The sequence below is a fragment of the Chanos chanos genome, chromosome 6 (assembly GCF_902362185.1).
Source record: "Chanos chanos chromosome 6, fChaCha1.1, whole genome shotgun sequence".
Lineage (NCBI taxonomy): Eukaryota > Metazoa > Chordata > Actinopteri > Gonorynchiformes > Chanidae > Chanos > Chanos chanos.
Genome location: NC_044500.1, coordinates 6,655,188 through 6,678,237, shown reverse-complemented (window position 1 = coordinate 6,678,237; position 23,050 = coordinate 6,655,188). Strand labels below are relative to the sequence as shown.

Below are 23,050 nucleotides of genomic sequence, written 5' to 3'. Positions count from 1 at the left end.
CTGTCATAAACACACACACACCCTGACAGAGTATTACTGATCAAAGTACAACTGTATGGCTGTGTCCTCAGACACTCTTTCAGTTTAGATGGACTGATACACTTACAGACGCACAGAGGAGATCCTATGTAAGTAAAACTATCTACAGTCAAATCCACTGAGTGAGTAAAAAGAGGTCATCTTTTTTTCACAGCATGTTCATGAAATAATTTGATTTGTACAACATAATAATATCTTCAGATATAATCTTTAAGGGACAGGCTGTAGACAGGGGTAAAATGCCCGCTAATGCAGCAGCACATCTTAATTGTGAGAATAGTTCATCCACCCTCAAGTGGTGTTGTAGTTTTTACTGAAGTTTTTATTGAAATTAGTTGTACTGAGTCTGTTAATATAAAGTGCCGTGCTTCCAGTGGTGTTGTTCATTCAGTATAAGAAAGCTGTAAGAAAAGCTTAAATAAGCAGACTAACAAAATGACAGTTAATGCTGAATGCTAAAAGCTACGTGCCGTATAATGTTGTTGTATACAGTACACTGCTCCATTTGTCTAATCCCATGGAATCTCTATGATAAAATTATTATTTTTTTAAATATTACCATACTTGTGTGTTGTTGTGCTGCGTTCAACTGAACGTGCATGTTTATTAGAAACAGAGTGTTCAGAGAACAAGAATTTTGTTTGTCTCCAGTGAGCCTTCCTCTGTGTCCGGATCTGTCATGAGAACCTAAACTGAGCAACATTTTTCCAGATCCAAGGGAGCTGCTCCAAAAATAAGGTGAGAATTTTATACGTTTGTCTGAGTTGGGGGGGGGGGGGAGGAATATGTTCTCAGATTAGATGTGCGTGAAGACAGGCGCTGTGAAAGTTTTAAAACCTATGATTTCACAGTTTCCTATAGAGGATACCACATCGCATTTATGCCAAACTGTGTGTGTGTCTACGATGAGCGACCCGTCCGCAGATAAACTCAGAGACCGAAATCCAAGGTATGGGAATCCAGCTCTTGCTTTTGTGACCTGAATTTGACTTTATAGAATAGTTATGGCATGGGTTCACAATTCTTCTATATTTGTATATTTTTACCACATGTGAATACCAGATCATGGAACTGATCTACTTACATTCACAAATTCTTAATCAGCGCAGTGCTAAAATGGTTTTACATTTAGGATTTCTCATATATGCTTTACATTTGTCCTAATACAGTAAAGGACTGAGCTTTTTCTAAAAATTGCAAATCTGATGTCCTATAAACAAGCCATTTTCAGTTACTGAATCTGTAATAAAAGGAAAGTTAATGATTCATGTGACAGCGAGTACTTTATCAATGCTGTCACTGAAATAGGTCGAATTAGTGAAGATTATGCAGGAACCAGTTTTATTTGATCTGGTTTTGAAGCTTTTGTTTATGCTTATGTATTTTCCAAATACATCCATAAAAAAGATTCACATTACCAAGTGTTGTCATTTTGTGGAATCGCACTTTCTCCTTCTCCATTTGGCTCTTTTTGATTTCCTTATGAGTCATTTATTGCCTATAAGCATCAAAGTTCACATCAGTGAAACTATTATTGACTGTGGTGTATTTGTGTTTTTTTAAAAGTGTCCAGCAGGGGGAGGCAGGCTCACCTGCACCCAGCTGTGTGTCGGTCAGGAGTGACCAGTCAATAGACAATATCATTAACTTCAGAGAAAAAGACGTTACTTCTAAGACCAGGTAAATCACACCTGACATTCAGTTTGTATTTTATATTCTGAATTATTTATTAAAAATACTAACTTCAAAAAGAGAAAGATTTCTTCTGAAGACAGGTTAAAAGCATGTGAAATCTCTCACAAGCATGTCATGAAACTCCCACATAAATTTACACAGTAACAATAATTTACACATGGTAATGCAATCATGCAAGTTTCACAATCGTTCTCATTCAGAGAAGGATACAAAAATCACTTTTTGACTGGATTGTGTGCACTTGTGCATAAATGGAAACTTGAAACTTGAAATAAGGAGAGATTAAATTATATGGACTTTTTAACAGATTGTTTCAACATATACTTAGCAGATTTAATGAGATATTTATTGTCTGTTAGCATCAAATTTCACATGTGTAAAACTGTTTTATTGAGTCATTGACTGTAATGTATTTGTGTATTTTTACAAGTGTCCAGCAGGGGGAGGCAGGCTCACCTGCACCCAGCTGTGTGTCGATCAGGAGTGACCAGTCAGTAGACAATATCATTAACTTCAGAGAAAAACACGCTGCCTCTGAGTACAGGTAAATTCCACCTGACTCCTGCATCACATATCAGAAATTCTAATATAAGGTAAATTATATATCAAATTTACACAGCAAGGTCAAACAAAAGAGAAAACAATCAAAACACTGTTAGGCCTGGTTATGAGGAGGTTTTAGTTGTTAACTGAGTGATTGTGGATGATTTTATGGATAAATTATTCCTAACTTCAAGGAGACTGCTTTTAATCATTGTGGCTGAGGGACTATTTGCCTGTTCACAAGGGTGTAAAAGAACAGTTTAAAGATCACGATGTTTTACATAACAATCACCCGCATACGTGTTACTGAACATGGTGTATTTGTGTGTATTTTAACAGTGTTCAACATGAAGAGTCAGACTCACCTACACCCAACTGTGTGTCCATTAGCAGCGAACAATCAATTGACAATATCATTAACTTCCGAGAGAGAACAAGAATGAGAAAAGGAATTTCTCCTATAGAAAGGTAAACATACCGTAAGTCTCTGCCAAAGTTGGTCACTGAATATATTACAACAACAGTATATCTAAAATTCCCAATAAACGCTATAGAATGTGTTGTGTTGAATGATGGAATAAGGTCTCACTGTAATACATTTTGAAATGTAATAATGTGTGTGTGAGGCATAACATAAGACAGGACGGTGACAGCGGTAATGGGTGTGCATGAAAGTAAAATGGAACTTGATGGTCAGGTTTTTTGTTTTTGGTTTTTTTTGGGGGTTTTTTAAAGTGTACACCAGACTAGCTCAGGGAAGAAGACAAGGTCAGATGAAAGCGGGAGTGGATTTATTGGAGTGAACCTTTCTGAAAAAGGGTAAGATGAAGGGGTTGGATGAAGGGGTTTCTCGTTCCGTGTTACCTACCAAATCTTGCTTTTCACTGTTGCAGCAATCACCTGAGACACACACAAATCACACATCATTTTTATCTTATGATAAATATATGCCTGTCATTTGGTTTGTTCAAAAACCATTATAATTGCTTGCATTTGAAGAATAAATTATTTCTGGTCTTTTGATAGTGATTCTGTTTTAGCTAAGGACATCAAGTCAGGTCTAAAGCAGCGGTATCAATTCCATTATGAAGGAAGGCAGAAAAACCCAAGATTACTCAATGAGATCTACACAGAGGTCTACATTATAGAGGGTGGAAGTGAAGAAGTCAATAATGAACATGAGGTCAGACAGATTGAGACAGCATCCAGGAGAACAGCAACAGAGGACACACCAATCAAATGCAACGACATATTTAAACCCTTACCTGGACAAGACAAACCCATCAGAATTGTGCTGACAACAGGAATTGCTGGCATTGGAAAAACAGTCTCTGTACAGAAGTTCATTCTAGACTGGGCTGAAGGGAAAGTCAATCAGGATATCCACTTCATCTTTCCACTTGCTTTTTTAGAGCTGAATTTGATGAAGGATCAAACATGCAGTTTGATGGATCTTCTCAATCAATTTTACAGAGGAAGAGAAAGTTTTGATTTTTCCAGCAACAAACATAAAGCCCTTTTTATCTTGGATGGCCTTGATGAGTGTCGACTACCCCTAGATTTCCAGAACAATAAGAGTCTGAGTGATGTAACAGAATCAACCTCAGTGGATGTGCTGCTGACAAACCTCATCACAGGGAATCTGCTTCCCTCTGCTCTGATCTGGATCACCTCCCGACCAGCAGCAGCCAATCAAATCCCACTTGTTCATATTGACCGAGTCACTGAGATACGAGGGTTCAATGACCCTCAGAAGGAGGAGTATTTCAGGAAGAGAATCACTGATCATACCTTGGCCTGCAGAATCATCTCATACATGAAGTCTTCAAGAAGCCTGTACATCATGTGCCACATACCAGTGTTCTGTTGGATTTCAGCCACTGTTCTGGAGAGAATGTTGGATGAGGCACAGCGAGGAGAGATCCCCAAGACGCTGAATCAAATGTACACACACTTTCTGTTAATTCAGACCAAATTTATTCGAGAAAAGTACAGCGAGAGCAAAGTGACGTATAAAGAAATGATCTTCAGACTGGGACGACTGGCTTTTCAGCAGTTGGAAAAAGGCAATCTGATCTTCTATGAGGAAGACCTGAGGGAATGTGGCATTGATGTGAGAGATGCATCGGTGTACTCCGGAGTGTGTACCCAGATCCTTAGAGAACAGCGAGGGTTTTTACAGGGAAAAGCATACTGCTTTGTTCATCTAAGCACTCAGGAGCATCTTGCAGCTTTATATGTTCATATGTCATTTATTAACAACAACACAAACGTACTTGACCAAAAGGCAAACACTATCACAGTTTTTGACCTACACACGACTGCAGTGGATCAGGCCTTGCAGAGTAAGAATGGACACCTGGACCTTTTCCTCCGCTTCCTTCTGGGATTCTCGCTGGAATCCAATCAGGCTCTCCTGCAGGATCTACTGAAAGATAAAGGAAGTTCACTGAGCAGAGAGAGGATGATCGAGTACATCAAAAGGAAGATCAGTGAGAATTCTTCACCAGAGAAATCCATTAATTTGTTTCATTGTCTGAATGAACTCAATTACCGCTCTCTGGTGGAGGAGATGCAGTATTACATGTTAACTGGGAAACTGACCAAAACAAAACTTTCACCCTCTCAGTGGTCAGCTTTTGCCTTCATGTTGCTGACCTCACAAACGCTGCTGGATGTGTTTGATCTGAGTAAATACACTGGCCCACACACTGACAGCTCTAATGTCACACGACATGAAATTCTCTTGAGGCTCCTGCCAGTGGTCAAAACATCCAAAACAGTCAAGTAAGAGTGCTTTTGTTTGTTTGTATATTATATGTTATAGTCAATAAGTAAATGTGAAGTGTGGCACAGGTGAGCTTTTTCATTTTTAATAGTTGGTGCGTGTGCGTGCGTTTGTGTCTGTGCTCGTGTGTGTGTGTGTTTGTGTGTGTGTGTGTGTGCGTGCGCGCACGTGTGTGTGTGTGTGTGTGTGTGTGTGTGTGTGTGTGTTTAGAATTAAAGCATCCTTAAATATATTGCTTTACATCTCATATTATTTTTCCCTAGATTGAGGTCCTGTAACTTGACTGACAAAAGTTGTGAAGTTTTGACCTCAGCTCTCAGCTCAAACTCTTCCAGTCTTAAAGTCCTGGACTTGAGTGAAAATAACCTGCAGGATTCAGGAGTGAAACTGCTCTCTGCTGGACTGAAGAATCCTCACTGTAAACTGGAGATACTGAGGTAAGATGATCTCGCTTGCGTAATATCTTATTTGGCAGCATATATCCTTTTATTGATCATTTATGGTACAGATCAGAGGTGAATGGCTGAGGCTTTTGATACTAGAGGAATTGCACTAAGGGTCTTTTCAGTGTGCATTCAAAGCATTTTAGTGAATATCTGCAGTACGTTCCGATAAACAAATGAATAAGCAAATAACAAACCAGCAAATAAAAAAAAAAAGATCTACTTATTAAAGCCAAATGTCATTAGTCCAAATATGTTCACAAATGACAGCGTGAAAAGAGTCTGACAAATCCTCTGACCAGAGGCCTGTGGATTCCACACATAATTATGACGACTGTTAATTAATCAGCTAATGAAAGCCAGCTGTCTCAAATACAAATCAATATTTGATTATCAATACTGGATGTTTCATAATGATGAAGCGCTACTGCGTTCCCTGAGCTCCTCTCCTTCTCCTTCTCTATCACAGGGAAGAAGAATGATTAAACTTACGTATGTTGCAGCACTACAGAATATGAAGTGTTATGAAAGATTTTTCAATCGGCGTTCCTTTTCAGTGTAAATCTCCCTGTCGAACTGAGCTTTTTGTATTGTGAGCTAAAAGCGTGACGAGTGTGTCGCTCTGTGTCTCTCTGTAGGCTGGAACGCTGTGGTATCACAGACGAGGGCTGCGCTGCTCTGGCTTCAGCTCTCAGATCGAACCCCTCACATCTCAGAGAGTTATACCTGCACGGAAACAAAATAGGAGACTCGGGAAAGAAACGTCTATCTGCTCTACGCGATGATCTAAATCAGTTAGAACAAGTGGGGCGAGTAATAACACATTTCAATGAGCTGACATTTATTTTCATCATGCGTGGAGTTCTCAACATTAATCATGTACACACGATACATGGTTATGGTTGTGTTTACCGTGGCCTTGGGGTTAGTGTAACACCAGTAACAAGCCTGGTGTGTGCATGTGTGTGTGTGTGTGTTGTGTTTCAAAATGTCTTATAACTGCACTCCGCTCTTTGTCCTTTCGATTTTTGGTCTAAGTTTTTGTGGTTTTGACGGTATCTGAAACCTGTCAAAATGTCGTAATGCTGAACTGACCTGACCTTTGCTTCACAGAATCGAGGACACTCAGTAGCAGTCTTCGTGGAGCAGATCTGGACCATTTATTTTCACAGATTCCTACAAGTCATTTAAGTTTTGGGTGCTGAAGCTTAAAAAGCTGTATTCACCGTGAAGCTCGGCTCATTGTCTCGGCTAAACAATTCTGAGAACTGAGAACTTTTCTATCTAAGTCATTACAGAGACCACACAACAATGTTCAATGATTTTTTTTTTTTTTTTGAAGAAACTACTGGGTTAATGGAGTCATAGAGTCATATGCCTACAGAGTGAAGAAAGCTGCAGTCCTGTTGAGTAAGTTCTTTTTTTAAACTGTCAGGAAATAGGAGGAGCAGGATATTTTTATTTATTTACTTACTCACAATCAGTCACTGATGAAACACATACATGTCTCTTCCCTGTGTGGATAAAATCTTGTGTACAGTTGATTATGTTTTTGTTTTTGTTTGTTTTTATTGTACTTTATTGGTTGTATTTTTGCACAGAATATGTTGAAGGAAATCTACCACCTTTTATGAGAATAAAAACCAGTAAAGGATTTTTTAGTTTTCAAATTGTTATAGTCTTTCTTCTATCTGTTCTGTAATTGTCTATTTATCTACCTATCCACCTATTTATCCATGTAGCCAGTCAATCTGTCATATAGATCTAAGTAAAAGGGGTCAATCCCAGCTGGATTGGCAGCGTGATAGCCCCCCTGAATCATGTGTAATTTCTTATTAACATTTTAAAATTATATTATTTTACTATAGATTAACAGAGGCCAAACTCAGTTCTGAAAAAAGGATTTACAGGAGACAGAACATTAAAAAAAATAGTCTCTCTCTTTCTGCGGTCACACAGTCTATTCTGACAACAAAGCCAGTGAGCTGTATTGTCTATGCAAATATTAGTTTAAGGACAGTTGACATGGTTGTTTCCTGTTTTTACCACAGTCTCATCAACTGACAAACTCTTTCAAGCATTCATAAGCATACAGACAGTAGAGTTCATTAAGCACTTTGCTGGCGTAAGACTGTCCGAGGGAAATGAATGAATGTCTACTGGAGATGAGTTTGATCTGTCAGGCATGAGCTCCCGGAAATCAATGAGTTCTTTGATCCAGTGTGTCACAGATGAAAAGTGATCCTCTTCATTCTTTCCCACCATCAGAATGACTAAGCACACACACACACACACATACACACACACACACACACACACACAAAACGGTCTCTGTTCAACCTGCAATAAACTTTTGTTTAGCTTTGCAGGATACACTTCTAAGAGTGCTACTATGAACGCACAACAAACTTCGACTACACATTCAGTATTCCTACAAATGCAATGCACTCTACAGTTAACTGAAACACAAAAACAAACAATATGAAATGGTTTGTTCACATTATCCAGACACCACTGAAAACCTGTGATATGAATTGAAGAGGTACATCAGTACATCAGAATATCCAGCACCAGGATCTGGAGAGAATCTATTCATTAGAATGGTGTGAGATTATCCCCTGCGTTTTACTAAACACACCAATTGCTATATTGTTAAAGACTCAGGAAGGCTGTCCATGCGACAGGTGGTTTGGTGTCTGAGGTGAAAAAAAAAAATACTGAAAACAGGCTACATCTATAATTCTAACACTTTTCAGTCAGACACTGCAGACTCAATTATGCCATTCTATCCATGGTACTTTCATAGTATGCTCCTTAAACAGATCTAACTTGGCACTTTTTTCCTTATTGCTTTTTAAATGTTTTGTAGTACTCTTTTCCTTTATAATATGTATATATTTACTCGTATATTTAGGACATGAGACAACCATATGAAGAAATAAAACATGCATGTGTTTTATAATAAGACCATTCAAATACAAATACGAATAATTTTATTTATTTATTTTCAATTTTTCAAAATATAATCTTTGACAACTACTCATCTGTATCAGCCCACGCTACATTTCTGTTCTAACAAACAGAGGGGAAAAAAACCTCTTGATATCTGTAACACCATGTGCTACTGTACCGTCCTCTTTTCCACTTCCTTATGCACTCAGGCAACGGATACCGCTACCGTCTCTCGGTTTAGGCACACTGAGTCAGAGCCCATCCCTTATTATGGTCTGGGCGTCCCAGTCATGACAAACAACTATTCCCGTAAGTCAGCATCACAGTTCGAGGTCTAGAGAAAACGAGGGCAAAGGTCCTTGTTTATGGCTTGACTTTACAAGTTACAGAACTCTGCTTCGGACATTATGTCAGACGTTATGTACTCTTGACATTTAAGAAAAATCCCTTTACACTGGTTATTTTCAGCACATGCACTCATTTTTTAATGATTGTAAATTTTCAAAACAGCATTCGCTAAGTCGGATGCGATGGGAGGAAACGAGTAGTAAGGAAATTCCCCAGGGTAAACTCAACTAAATAGTGAGTGAGACGCAGGAATGCCTTTCCGACGGTGCAGAAAAGGGGCTCAACTGTAACTATTCCGGTGTTTTCCACTCAAATAGTGGATTTTATTCCGTACGCAATTGTTCTGCAATCAGCCGATATATGTATAGTATAAACAATATTGGTAGTAAATTAGCTGTGATAAATGGAAATGTGCGTTTGCTGTTTAAATTCGGCGTTGCTACCTTTGCATGCGAGCTAATGAGAGGCTGACTGTGGGGAAATTTCGGAGTTATGACAGTTACACAATCTCGCCCTGCGCTGGCGTACGCAGGTCAGTAGGCTACAGCAGATTAACAGCGTGTACTCGTCCACAGCCGTCCAGTCGCGAGATATCTTCCGTAGCCTGGAGCTGAGAAGAGTCTTTGGCTTTCGGTTTCACACAAGTCCGAACGCGGGTATTAGCTCAGAGCCAGTGTTTGTTTTCTAATCGGAATTCCCCTTACAGTGCGTGGCATTCTTTCAGATCGGCTACATGTTTACTTACGTGTCTAGCTTTTGTCCAGGTTAGACAGATCAGTTAATGCTGAAGTAGTTTATTTTAGTCGGTGAAACTGCCATGGCATTGCGGCTTGTCACACTTTTGCTAGCCCTCAACTCCATTGAGTGTACAACTCGCAAGTACTACATCGGAATCAGGGAGGAGGACTGGAATTACGCACCCAGCGGCAAAAACCTCGTCAACGGGGAAAACATTGGTGACGATGAGTGAGTCCCCTCAGAAGCATTTCATTATACTTATTTATCGAAGCTGATGTGATATAAAAATGACATAACGTACCCTTTAATTACTACTGTTAATATTATGGTTACAGTTTTTTGTTTTTGTTGCTGTTGTGCTGCAGTTAGTCTAATAATTCTCAGTAAAATTGAACTGTCATTAAAATGTGAGTTTATTAATGGCAGATCCAACCGCGACGCAAAAGCGTTGTGTTAACTGAATTTATTTATTTAATTCTATTGGCGGCCGTTCCTATTTGGTTTCACCTTCGATTGTCTTATCTCGCCTTGCACAACACTGCTCTCTTCCCCTCTCCTCTCTTATTGAAGACATGCATCTGTGTTCCTGACGCGAGGCCCTCACCAAATTGGCAGCGTTTACAAGAAGGCCCTTTACAAACAATATACAGACTCTACTTTTTCTACTGAGATCCCTAAACCTGACTGGTTGGGTTTCCTGGGCCCTGTGCTCCGGGCTGAGGTCGGTGATGTGATTGTGGTCCATCTGAAGAACTTTGCCTCTAGACCATATTCTATTCATCCACATGGAGTTTTCTACGAGAAAGACTCTGAGGGTATGGTACCCACATACACAAACACACAAAAAGAGAGAGCGAGAGAGAGAGAAAGAGAGAGAAAGAGAGAGAGAGAGAGAGAGAGTGTGAGTCACTTCCCTCAAGTTTTCTTATTTCAGGAAATGCTGTTGCAAAAGAGCAGTCAAAGTGTCTAATCCAGCTTTCCACGTCGCTAAACTATGATCATTAGTGTAACTGAGTACCAGAACTACATTCAGGGGCTGATTAGTATACACATATAAAACAAATTATATGCAGTGTCACATTTATTAAAACTGGCAAATACAATTACTGATTATCAGGTTAATTTTTAGTAACTTCATCAGATATAGAGCTGGAAGTCCTACTAAACTGCCCTAGAGAAAGAGCACCATGAATCAGCGAATTTGAAGAAATCTGAGGAGAATGTGACGCAGGTTGATGACATCATGATTGTCTGTCTCAGGTGCGCTGTATCCAGATGAGACATCTGGGAAGCTGAAGGAGGATGATCAGGTCCCACCTGGGCACAGCTACACCTACACATGGAGGGTCAAACCAGAATACGCTCCAACAGAGGCTGATGCTAACTGCCTCACCTGGACTTATCATTCCCATGGTGACGCACCCAAAGACATCGCATCAGGACTGATAGGGTCTCTGCTCACCTGTAAGAAAGGTAAGACACATACACACACACACACATACACACACACACACACACAAAATGTCACATGCCTAAATGCTTTTCTCCTTTCTTCCTCCCACTCTGGTATATTTTCTGTTACTGTTTCATTGTGTATGGAGAAGTGAAACCTATCACATGAATCATATAAACACACACACACACACACAAAGACACACACACACAAAGACACACACACACCTTTCATGACACTTGTATGCAAATACACAAAGAGAGGTCTCAACTGCAAAAGGGCCAGATAAATGTTTACTAATTTTAAATGACACACACACATATAATAATAATATGGCTCACACACACACACACACATGCATACACACCACTCAGTTCTCTCTGTGCCTGTCCTCAGGGGTTCTGAAAGATGATGGGAGTCGCTCTGATGTGGATCAGGACTTCATCCTCATGTTTAGTGTTGCAGATGAGAACCTCAGCTGGTACCTTGATGAGAACATTAAGAGGTTCTGCACAGACCCAGATGGGGTTAACATGGAGGATGAGGACTTTCAGGAGTCCAATTTAATGCACTGTAAGCCACCCAACCTTTCATCTTTAATTAACCCTTTGACCTTTGACCTGTCAAAAAAGAAAGTACCTCAGGTCTGTTTCCGTAAATGTTATTCCATTTGTTCGGTCTGTGGGGCATTTTACTTTTGGTTTGCCTCTCAGATCCCCTTGAAATTAGAATCTAGTTCAGAGATTGTAGGCTGCCTAGACTGTAAACTGTCAGCTATACTCATCTGTGCTGCAGAGTGGCTAGTCGCCAACCAATCTAAATGTGTTAGGCACTGTGTTAGGTAATGCAGACTTTTTACAGCTGTGTTAAGTTTTGTGGCAGAGCTGTTGCAAAGTACAACATGAGGCTTAAGCCGTGGAAACTACTGATGCTTAAGATGGCCATTTTCAGCAGTTTTACATGGTTTTTTATGTCTTTGGGACAAGTGACCAGGACGACTAAGTTGTAACTGGAAAGACGTGTTAAACGTGACAGTTTTGCTTCTGTGGTCTATGACTAACTCTGGCCTGTCTACTATTAGATGCAAAACAGCTAGTAAATGTGTGTGTGTGTATGTGTGTGTGGGTGTGTTTATCACAGTGTAAAGCAAATTTTATGAGCTAGAATTTGGTGTCTAAAAAGTCTGTGTCTGTGTGTGTGTGTGTGTGTGTTAGCTAAGGATGTTACGTCCCTTTAAGAATCCTTAAAAAAAATCTTCGCTTTCTGTTGGTGGGTTTGGTGGGTTTGGGTTTTTTTTTGGGGGGGGGGGGGGGGGTGTCATAATGACAGCAGAAGTGGTAGATTGGGGATATGTCATTAGACAAGAATCTTAGGGTTGGATACTTCTCTAGTTAACATTGATCATTATAAAAAGAAAACAGAAAGTTTCAAGTTTCTGTTCCAGATTATTTTTACACTGAGTTGTACTAAGACAGCTTTCTTGTTTGCATGTTAAGTGAATTCAAAGGAAACCAAAAACAAAAGACATGAAATATAACATCAGGAACAAAATTTAGAAAGTATTGTTTAAGTACAAAATCATTAGGGTACATTTTTGGCAGCTGCTTAATATCCTTTTGTGTGTGTGTGTGTGTGTGTGTGTGTGTGTGTACTGTTTTTATTTGGGGAGGGATACTTAGTACCTAACAGCTTCACTACAGCTTTTTATGATTTCATTCACAGTAATGAAATACTGAATGCAAACGATTTTTGTTTTTTTCTTGTAAACAGGATAACACAGATTAATGAGAGAAGTGAAAAAGAAAACTGGAAAAACATGAACTTTACATTTGTTTCTGGGCATTATATTTGAAAGTCTCTCAGCTAATGGACCTTTAATATGTCCAAGATTTGTAATCTCTCTCTCTCTCTCTCTCTCTCTCTGTCTCTTTCTCTCTCTGCCTCTTTCTCTAATCTGTCTCTCTCCCTCTCTCTCTCTCTCTCTCTCTCTGTCTCTCTCTGTCTCTCTCTCTCTCTGTCTGTCTGTCTGTCTCTCTCTCTCTCTCTCTCTCTCTCTGTCTCTCTCAGCTATAAATGGATATGTGTATGGTAACTTGCCTGGTTTGGAGGTTTGTACAGGCAGCTTGGTGTCCTGGCATCTCTTTGGTATTGGCAATGAAGCTGATATTCACTCCGCCTACTTCCATGGCCACACCCTTCTGGACAGAGGTCATCGTACTGATGTCCTCAGTCTGTTTCCCGCCACTTTTGTCACTGCGGAGATGATTCCCAGGACAATTGGGAAATGGTTGCTAAGCTGTCAGGTCAATGACCATATACGAGGTATTCAACCCTCTTTCTGAATCACATCTCTCTTCACTCTCTGCTTCTCTCTCTCTCTCTCTCTCTCTCTCTCTCTCTCTCTCTCTCTCTCTCTCTCTCTCTCTCTTTCTTCAAGCTCTGTTCAAGCTCTTTGTCAGGGCAGTTCTAAAAACTGAACATACAACATATCAACTTATAAAATCATTAACACACATCATAACATACAAACACATTCATGTACACGTACAGATAATACTGATACTATTTAAAAACACATAGGCCAGTCAGAAATGCTCGAACCCCGTTATGGATCTTACAAATATGCAATATTAGCATTTTTCACCGCATTATCTACATTGTTGTAAATGTCACAGAGCAGAGAAACAAAACAGGCATTTACCTGGTTGGGCTTTTATTTTGGAATAGTGAATGATGCTCACCGTGATGAGTCATGAAAGCAGTGCAATTAGCTTCATATACCTTACCCTGGGAATCCACAGAACCATGAATATACACTATATCACCATAGTCAAGAATCAAATGATTCAGATTCAGATTCGGTAAATCCTTATTTGGCTATCATATGGAAAGCATGATCCTGATCCTATATAGAAACCCCAGCTTTACATAACCACTCAAAACACTCAGGATGTCTCTCTCAACACATCCATTCACACACTCCCAAAATGCGGATAACGTGATAACGATGAGATTATGATCAGAATTACAGTGATTAGGTCACAGAAACGTTGGTTTATATTCTCTTTATCTCTTCGTGAATTTATTCTCACATTTACATAATCTCTCTCTGTGGCTCTACCTCTGTTTTTTGGCTCTATGTTCAGCGGGTATGCAGGCCTTCTACCAGGTCTCTGCCTGTGGCTCAAAGTCTAAAGCAGCACCTACAGCGCCCCCTGGCCATGAGAGACATTACTACATAGCAGCAGAAGAGATTGCCTGGGACTATGCTCCCCTCGATGTGAACACCTTTACTGGCCAACCTCTAACTGAAGTGGACAGGTACACACACACACAAACACACGCACATATAAATCCACAATTAAACACAGTTACCCAGTCACAAACATACAAACTCTTTTTTTCTTTGTGCAGTGATTCAGAGGTGTTCTTCAGTAGAGACGAGGGTCGACTGGGTGGAAAATACCAGAAAGTCCATTATACACAGTACACTGACAGTACATTCACTACCAAAGAAAACTCAACGCAGAGCCTCGGCATTCTGGGTAATATATTCACGGAATCAAGTCATAACCGTTTTATAAACTAAAATGTTTTTTTTCTTTCTTCAAGGGATCAGACTCTTGCTTAAACTCTGCTTATGTAATGTTGAGTTAGCATTTTTCATATCCAGAAATCTAACTGAGCAGCCAGGGTTTGTAACACAGAAGGAAACCAGTAAAAAGACCTTAGCAATGACTCATCTATGCTCTTCCCATATTAGAGCAGAACTGAAAGCCCCGTGTCAGGTTTTGAAGGATTTTACTTGGTACTGACCTCCTCTCTCTTCTGATAGGCCCAGTCATCCGGGCGGAGACAGGTGATGTTGTGGTGGTAACATTCCTGAACAAAGCCAAGTATAACTACAGTATCCAGCCTCACGGTCTGCATTATGAAAAAGCTTATGAAGGAGCCAAGTACCAAGATGGTGAGATGATCACACATCTTCACCCGCACACACATGTGACACATGCAGTACATGCACACACCCAAAACAGAGATTTGCTGTCAAAACAGGGGTGCAGTGGTTCAGTGGTTATGCACAGATTAAGGCCACATACTGTACTCACACCAAAGCTCTGAGATCCTAATGTCAAGCGGTAGATAAACTATCATTTTCCCCTTCTGAGGGACGAAAAAAAGAGGTTATCAGCAAAATATGAAAAACAGAGAAGTGAATTCTATGTAACTCCTATACAGGATCCCAGAAAGATGGAGCTAGTGTACCTCCAGGTGAACGTTTCATCTACCGGTGGAAAGTGACTGAAGGTCCCTCTGACAATGACCCGCCCTGTTTATCATATTTATATTACTCTGCCTCTGACCCCGTCCCTGACACCAACTCAGGCCTGGTGGGGCCACTACTGGTGTGTAAGAGAGGAGCACTGGATGACAGTATGATGCAGGTAACACACAAGTCATTTTTCACATGGAAACTGTTTGTTTTGTATTTCTGTTTTACAAGCGACGGTGTGTGTGTCCATCTGTATATATTTTGTGTGCATCTGTGCATGTTACATTAACCTTACATTACATTTATTCATTTAGCAGATGCTTTTATTCAAATGAAACTTCCAAGACAGGCAGAATACAAACCAAGCATGTTGCCATTAAGCAGCTGTGTGTGTCATAAGTACTGCTGCTAAGTTCAGCATTAGACTAGAAACAAATTCAAGAAAAGTTGAAGGAAAGTAAGAGGGTGAACTACAGATGGACACAAGTGAGTCTATAGCCCATAATCTGAAACTATCATGTAGCGTCTGACAGAAACTATTACAAAAATAAGTGTTAAGTAGCACCCACCATAGAGGGAAAGAAATCTACAAAAGCACACACTTTTGTATGTGTGTGCCTGTATTTATAAGCGTGTGTGTGTGTGTGTGTGTGTGTGTTTCAGAAAGAAGTAGACAGGGAATTTTTCCTGCTTTTCTCTGTGATTGATGAGAATGAGAGCTGGTACCTGGATGACAACATTCAGAAGTTTGGCAGTGACCAGACTTACAAAAACAGCTCAGACTTTCAGGAGAGCAATAAAATGCATGGTATGTGCATGTGTGTGTGTGTGTGCCTGTGTGTCTGTGCATGTGTTCGTGTGTATGTATGTGTGTGTGTGTGTGTACGAGTATATGTATGTGTGTGCATGGGTGTGGGAGGGTTAATGCATGCCTGTGTAATGCCCATTTAGTTATTAACATGTTTGTCTGATTTTTGTGTTTCCACTCAGCGGTGAATGGCTATATGTACGGGAACCTTCCTGGACTAGATCTGTGTGAGGGGGACCGTGTTGTGTGGCACACACTGGGTTTGGGAACTGAAGTAGACATTCATGGTGTTCATTTCCAGGGGAACACCTTTAAAAGGGACAACACAAACCGGGATACCCTGAGTCTCTTCCCCCACACCACTGCTACTGTTACCATGACACCAGACAACGAGGGTGAGTCTCGCTCCCTCAGGCTGGGATCAGGAACTCATAGTTCAGAATTCTACTCTGTGAAGATCTGTTGCTTTAGGACCCCCTAGTGGAGAGTCAGTGTTACAGCACATTCAACATTACTTAGTGTGATGAAAATTGTGATAGATAGATAGATAGATAGATAGATAGATAGATAGATAGATAGATAGATAGATAGATAGATAGATAGATAGATAGATAGATAGATAGATAGATAGGCATTTTCTATCCGCTTACTGATTTTGTCGACTCCACTGAAACAGAATAATAATTCAATAAAACAGAATTATTCTGATGTTGGAACAATGAACACTTACAGATATAACTTGTTTGAGAGTGCACTCAGACACGTCACCTTAACCAAACACAATTACATCTAGAGGGATTTCTCCTGAGGCCTATAATTGCAGACAGAGTTTTCAGTTGAACTGAAGACCTGAGCCCTCAGCCCTTTGCACTGATTACATTTGACACATGACCCTGTGTGTTTCTGCTCTGTGACCTCTCTATGAACTTAAACATTTGACCTTAGGTACATTTGAGGTGAGCTGTCATACAACCGATCACTACAGAGGGGGCATGCGGCAACACTACACAGTCAAGCGCTGTTCGGCGGGTCAGAGGTCAAAAGCCGCGACCTCTCCACCTACTGTTCGTTACTTTCTGTCTGCGGAAGAGGTGGAGTGGGATTATGCCCCTGATCGGACCTGGGAACTGGAAAAACATGGAGGAAATGACAGGTAACCATGTACAACCCAAAGAAACACTCTCTGAGGCCCTGTCTACGCTTGGTTTTAAAATGCATCTTGGGCGATTGGATCACAAGTGGACAGCCGAGACACATTACCGTTTAAGCCTGTGTCTATCCTGCGTCTCCAGGGTGTCCAGCTGACCACTTGTGTTCGGATCCCGTCACTGCTACGTCACTTTCACTAGAAGGTTATTACGTTAGTCTCTCTGTCGGGGACACATCGGGACGCTTTAGCGTTTACACTACAAAAGATACGTGGTCAAATGCGCCCAAGACCACCTCGGCAAGTGGTTTGAGTGATCGGATCACCAGGCGTCTTGGTGGTGGTTTACACTTGTATTTAGCGCTGTCCACTTGTGATCCGATTGTTCAAGACGCATTTTAAAACCAAGTGTAAACAGGGCCTGACACACACGTGCACTGCTCTCTTATGCTTTGCCATGTGGCCTTTGCCATCTTTACTTCTCTCCCATTCACAGACCCCTTTCTTTCTCTCTTTCTTTCTGTCTCTCTCTCTCTCTGTCTCTCTCTCAGTCATGGAGATATGTTCCTCACTCACTCGGAGGATCGGATTGGCTCTAAATACAAAAAGGTCGTGTTTCGTGAATACACAGACGACACGTTCAAGACACAGAAAAAACATGAGGAGCATCTGGGAATTCTGGGTAAATTTTTTTCTTAACATTGTAACCGATACCTGGAAAGATGGTAGCGTGTTCTTAGAAACAGACAGTACAACATGTGAATTGTACTATAATTAAAATGCCATAAAGATTTAGGTAATCCCACACCAATTATTACATATAGTGTTTTCAATGTGATTTCATTGATTTATTTCATGGAATTATACAAAACTATAGTATTTGTCATAACCTGAAACATAATGTGAGAACATTATATAAGCCCTCAGTAAACGTGATATGTATTAGTCATTTGGTGTTCATTTCTGATGACCATTTTGCACTTAATTACATTAACCACCTAATTATATTAATCTGCACTAAACAAAGTGAGCAAGCTGTCAGCTGACAAGCACGCAGTTGTTCAAGACTGCTAGGTGGTTGTTAAGGTGGTCAATTCGGTTGCTAGGATATGAGAACTGGAATCACATTTTGTGGCAGACTATAGAAATGTTCAGCAATCCTTTGCAAAATTAATTTAAAACTGTTTGAGGGAAACATGAGTCATATATTTGGCAAGTAGCCACTGAATGAGAAAGATAACAAACAGTGAACGAGTCACTGTTGCAAAACAGCACCCTTCAGCTGGTTTAATAGACCTCCGCATTCACACTGGGGTCTATAACCTGTAACCAATTTATCAAGAGTTATTTCACACTAATAACTGAGTCACTTGTTCTCCTGAACAGAAATTTGGTCTACATCTGTTCACATTGCATAGAGCAAAGGAATAAAGTTATGAAACTGACAACTTAACTTGTTCTCCTTGATTTTAGTTGCAGCTGTATTTCTGTGAAGTCGAGTGGGTATTTTATCTGTGTGTGTGTGCGCGTGTGTGTGTGTGTTTGCGCATGTGTGTGTGCTTGTGCGCACATTTGTGTGTTTGTGTGTGTTACAGGTCCTATTCTCAGGGCTGAGGTTGGTGAGAGGATTCAGGTTGTGTTTAAGAATAAAGCCACTAAACCGTTTTCACTTTACGCTCATGGTGTGAAGACCAGAGGGGGACACCGGTCACCTGCCCAGCCAGGTACATATTAACCACGCCCACTCATCATGTGTCCAACCACATACACTCAAACCACTCCCAGATGTCACTTACCTTACCAGGAATGCACAAACCACTCACACCTATGAGGTTTTCAGCCTGTTGCTATTACCGGTAACCACACCCAGTCGTGACAAAATCAAATGAGACCACGCCCACTATTCACCTATGTAATTAGGTGTGTTCACATTCTAAAATATTCTTGTTTGTTTGCTTGTTTTCCACATGTGTGATACACAGACAGTATGATGACATATGAGTGGGACATTCCAGAAAGATCCGGCCCAGGACCGTCTGATCCAGCGTGTATAACATATGCTTACTACTCTCAGGCTGATGTTGTCAAGGTAACCAAAACGCATGTATCTCATAACAGCCACACAATGATCGTGTTAAAAGGACAGTGTATATGTGCATGTGTGTGTGTATTAATGTCTGATTATGGGTGAGTGTTGTTGGTTAGTGGTTTAGCTGGACTGTTGGTGGTCTGTGTGTGTGTGACTGTGTGTGTGTGTGTGTGTGTGTGTTTGCGCGTGTGTGTGTGTGTGTGTTTGTGTGTGTACACTGATGTTTGACTGTGTGTGTGTGTTGCAGGACTTGATGAGTGGTTTAGTGGGACCACTGGTTGTGTGTCGTAAAGGGACTCTGAATGAACAGAGACAGAGGACAGATGTACAGAGAGAGTTTGCTCTGCTCTTCATGGTGTTTGATGAGAATGAGTCCTGGTACCTGGATGACAACATTAAAAGTTACCTCGACAAGGATCCAAGACACTTCAACAAAGACGACCCAGACTTTATGGAAAGCAACCTGATGCACGGTGAGTGTGTGGATGTGTCTTCAGTGTTCATGTCTAATCAGAGACAAACAATTACATAAACATAAACTACCTCCCAAGGCTTCCCAGACCAAACACTTTTAAGAGCAGTGTTCAAAGACAGATTGTTAGTACAAATATATAATACTATCCATCTAATATATATCATATAGATCCACATGTATGCACATACAGAAACCTGACTGTAATCCCTGTGTGTGTGCGTGTGTGTGTGTGTGTGTGTGTGTGTGTATGTGTGTGTGCGCGTGTGTGTGCGTGTGTGTGTGTGTGTGTGTGTGTGTGTGTGCGCGTGTGTGTGTGTGTGTGCGCGCGTGCGTGTGCATGTGTGTGCGTGTGTTTGCGTGTGCGTGTGTGTGCGTGTGTGTATGTGTGTGTGTGTGTGCACACGTGCTCCATTTGGGTATGATTCCAGACTTTTAGTCCAGTGTGCAGTGTGTGTTGTGTCTGGGGCAGGTTCTTGAGGGTACAGACCTGGTGTATGTACTTGAGTGAACATTGCTGTATTCCCTGTTCTCCTCACCTGGGCAATTTTGTCACATTATTGTAATTCATTCCTCCAGGTATAAACGGAAGGCTGTATGCTAACCTGCAGGGTCTGGTAATGAGCAAGGGGGAGAAGGTTGACTGGTACCTGATTGGACTGGGAAATGAGGTGGACATGCACACAGTCCATTTTCATGCTGAGAGTTTCATCTACAAGGTACACACACACACACACACACACACACACACACTCACTAGACTTTTACAACCAAACATGGATGGACACAAATTGTTTATTTTGGCATTTTTTCTTTTCTTTTCTTTTCTTTTCTTTTCTTTTCTTTTCTTTTCTTTTCTTTTCTTTTCTTTTCTTTTCTCTTTCTCTCATTCGCTCAGATGGATCACTCTCATCGCGCAGACGTGTTTGACTTATTCCCTGGAACCTTCCAGACCATCGAGATGACAGCCGGGAATGCTGGGACGTGGCTGCTGCACTGTCATGTCACTGATCATATTCACTCTGGCATGGAAACCACCTTCAAAATTACCTCTAACACAGGTAAGAGGCAAAGCTCATTTGCCATTTGGAGGGGGGGGGGTGTCTGTGTGTGTGTGTGTGTGTCTATGTGTATGAGAGAGAGAGTTCAGAAGAGAAATGGAGAGTGGATTCTTGCACCGATTGAGCAGGGCCTGAGGACAGTTTGGTTCATGACAAAATATGCAGACTGTCATCTTCTTTCCCCACTCTCTCACTTTTGTTCCTGTTTTGTTCCTTTCCCAGGAACCAGAAGTGGCTCATCAGGAAACAGTTCTAATGGTTCTCTCTCTTCCCTTTTAAGTTACACATTTCATATGCTTTTCTACATGTCTGTGTTGGCAAAGAATTTACCACAAAAGGTTTCTCAGTGGTAATGCCTGTCTTCTTCTTCTCTTTTAGCTTCCACACAGATAAGAGGCTCCTCCTCCTTTATCCTGGCTCTCCTGGGATTGGTTCTCTTGGCCATAAGACCATGATTGACAAGGAAGATGTAATGAGAAACTGCTTAGATCCTACAACTGCTTCTGTGACATCATAACACACACGTCCTTTCTGCTGTATACACACCGCATTTGCGTAACTCTAAAGGACAACTTTTACCAAATTTAAATCCAAAATCAAAACAGAGGGAACATATTAGACTGCCAAAACAGAACAAAAGGGACAAATCAGTCATTTTTGTAGGAATGTCTTCTTAGGCCACCTTACTGGTGAATGTTTGTTTGAAAACAACACTCATTACTTCCTTTTTACAGTGAAGAGACTTCCAGAGAACAAAGACAACACTGCGTCTCTGACACACTCACACATGCACACGTGAACCCATATGCAGGCTTTCACACACGCGCGTACACACGCGTTTCTGAAGCCACATACACTATACTTACAGATCAGTATTTATTCAGTGTTTCATTCAGTAATCAGTATTTAAATGAATGGTGCAGAGCATTGAGATGAATGTTCCATTGTGTGAGAGGGCAGGAGAAGCAAAGAGAAGATTGTAATAGAACTAGGGGGGAAAGCCCATTAAAAAAATGGTAATTCCTCAAAGTGAATATATGTACTCAGGTAGTTCAGTTTAAAAATACAAGGCTGTGTCAGAACATGTAAATACAACTGTCATTTTTTTTCAGTATTTTTACTGTACACAAAATTTTCAGTGTTCAGCACTCCTTTGACTTTTCAGTTCAGTACTGTGCCTTTGGCAGGTAAACAGAGCAGAAGTAGAGGAGTAAATAACAAGAAACTAAAAACCGAGTCAAACAAACAACCAAGTAAACAAAAGCATTGCGAGGAGATCGACAGGTTTGCCGCATCACATAATTTACACAAACATGGCGATTTTACTGTTGTTTATTTGTTGGTTCATTTGTTTTTTGGGTTTTTTTTTTTTTTTTTGGTTATTGCTTAATTTTAGTGTAATTTTGAGAATGGTAAGAATGGTCATTAGGTGTTATAACTGTCTTCATAGCCAGGTGAATTTTTCAAAATGCAATGTGTCTCAGAGTTGCTTAACCTAACCCCGTGTGCAGAGAAAGACCCCGGAAACCCTGTCACTTGTCATAGCTTTAATTCAGCTTACGATATAGCAGTTAACATTTCAAACCCACACACACACAAGCTGTCATTATACAGGTGAATTTTGTTTACAGGTTATGGGACAATTTGAAAGAAATCAACTGAAGTGAAGATGAAAAGGGAAAAGCGAAAAAAAAAAAACATATGAGCTTAGTCTTCCTCTATTTCTTTTCTTTTTTGTATTTTCATGTCTATACTCATTCACTGGACTCTTTGGAGCAAGTACACTGAATATTTAAGCATTCGCTGTCCAACTCTTTTTTTTTTTTGTATGACTATAGAGTTTTTGTACCACCTGTTGTGGGCACATAGAGAATTCTGTGGGCGGAAGAAGATGCAGGATACACCCTCTTTTTTTTTTCAAACTCTATGTCAACCTCAGTCTGACTCCTTCAAAATGGCATTTTGGAATTTTACAAGATTGTAGATGACTGAATGATTTAATTTGATTTTTAGGTTTTAGATTTAGGTTTTTTTAATATATATATATAGCTGTTATGTTTTGATGATGTTCATGGAGAAACGGTGCCTTCGTGTTAAGCTGCTCATTTTTGGCTTGTAATTATTTGTCGCCGTAAGATTATACTAGAGCTGGACTTGTCTGAAAATTCATTGTATAAAACCCGATGGAGCCTATTAAACAG

The 23,050-nt window shown here is 40.5% G+C and overlaps 2 protein-coding genes across 3 annotated transcripts; both read left to right on the top strand.

The window, feature by feature from the left end:
* Nucleotides 1-944: 944 nt before the first annotated feature.
* On the top strand, nucleotides 945-9,496 carry LOC115814120 (NLR family CARD domain-containing protein 3-like). Its single transcript, XM_030776843.1, has 7 exons — nucleotides 945-988; nucleotides 1,606-1,719; nucleotides 2,165-2,278; nucleotides 3,304-5,064; nucleotides 5,329-5,502; nucleotides 6,147-6,312; nucleotides 9,341-9,496. The coding sequence occupies exons 1-7, from the start codon at nucleotides 945-947 to the stop codon at nucleotides 9,494-9,496; spliced, it is 2,529 nt and encodes an 842-aa protein (XP_030632703.1).
* Nucleotides 9,313-23,025, top strand: LOC115815754 (hephaestin-like protein 1). Of its 2 annotated transcripts, XM_030778753.1 has the most exons (20): nucleotides 9,313-9,774; nucleotides 10,117-10,361; nucleotides 10,807-11,019; nucleotides 11,396-11,572; nucleotides 13,067-13,321; nucleotides 14,146-14,320; nucleotides 14,414-14,544; nucleotides 14,835-14,966; nucleotides 15,239-15,444; nucleotides 15,936-16,080; nucleotides 16,263-16,475; nucleotides 17,026-17,233; nucleotides 17,779-17,909; nucleotides 18,823-18,951; nucleotides 19,210-19,316; nucleotides 19,564-19,789; nucleotides 20,368-20,507; nucleotides 20,687-20,849; nucleotides 21,072-21,107; nucleotides 21,228-23,025. In XM_030778753.1, the coding sequence occupies exons 1-20, from the start codon at nucleotides 9,626-9,628 to the stop codon at nucleotides 21,302-21,304; spliced, it is 3,258 nt and encodes a 1,085-aa protein (XP_030634613.1). In that variant the 5' UTR covers nucleotides 9,313-9,625; the 3' UTR covers nucleotides 21,305-23,025. The 2 variants fall into 2 exon arrangements, with proteins under 2 accessions (XP_030634613.1, XP_030634614.1); XM_030778754.1 differs by lacking the exon at nucleotides 21,072-21,107.
* The last annotated feature ends 25 nt before the right edge of the window (nucleotides 23,026-23,050 follow it).

What these genes read in the sequence shown, in the direction of transcription:
- LOC115814120 (XM_030776843.1), top strand. Translation starts at nt 945, where the DNA reads ATGAGCGACCCGTCCGCAGATAAACTCAGAGACCGAAATCCAAG. An exon ending in GACGTTACTTCTAAGACCAG is followed by an intron (nt 1,720 to 2,164) that starts GTAAATCACACC and finishes TATTTTTACAAG; the next exon opens with TGTCCAGCAGGGGGAGGCAG. An exon ending in AAAACATCCAAAACAGTCAA is followed by an intron (nt 5,065 to 5,328) that starts GTAAGAGTGCTT and finishes ATTTTTCCCTAG; the next exon opens with ATTGAGGTCCTGTAACTTGA.
- LOC115815754 (XM_030778753.1), top strand. Translation starts at nt 9,626, where the DNA reads ATGGCATTGCGGCTTGTCACACTTTTGCTAGCCCTCAACTCCATTGAG. An exon ending in CCTCTAACTGAAGTGGACAG is followed by an intron (nt 14,321 to 14,413) that starts GTACACACACAC and finishes TTCTTTGTGCAG; the next exon opens with TGATTCAGAGGTGTTCTTCA. An exon ending in CAAAATTACCTCTAACACAG is followed by an intron (nt 20,850 to 21,071) that starts GTAAGAGGCAAA and finishes TTCCTTTCCCAG; the next exon opens with GAACCAGAAGTGGCTCATCA.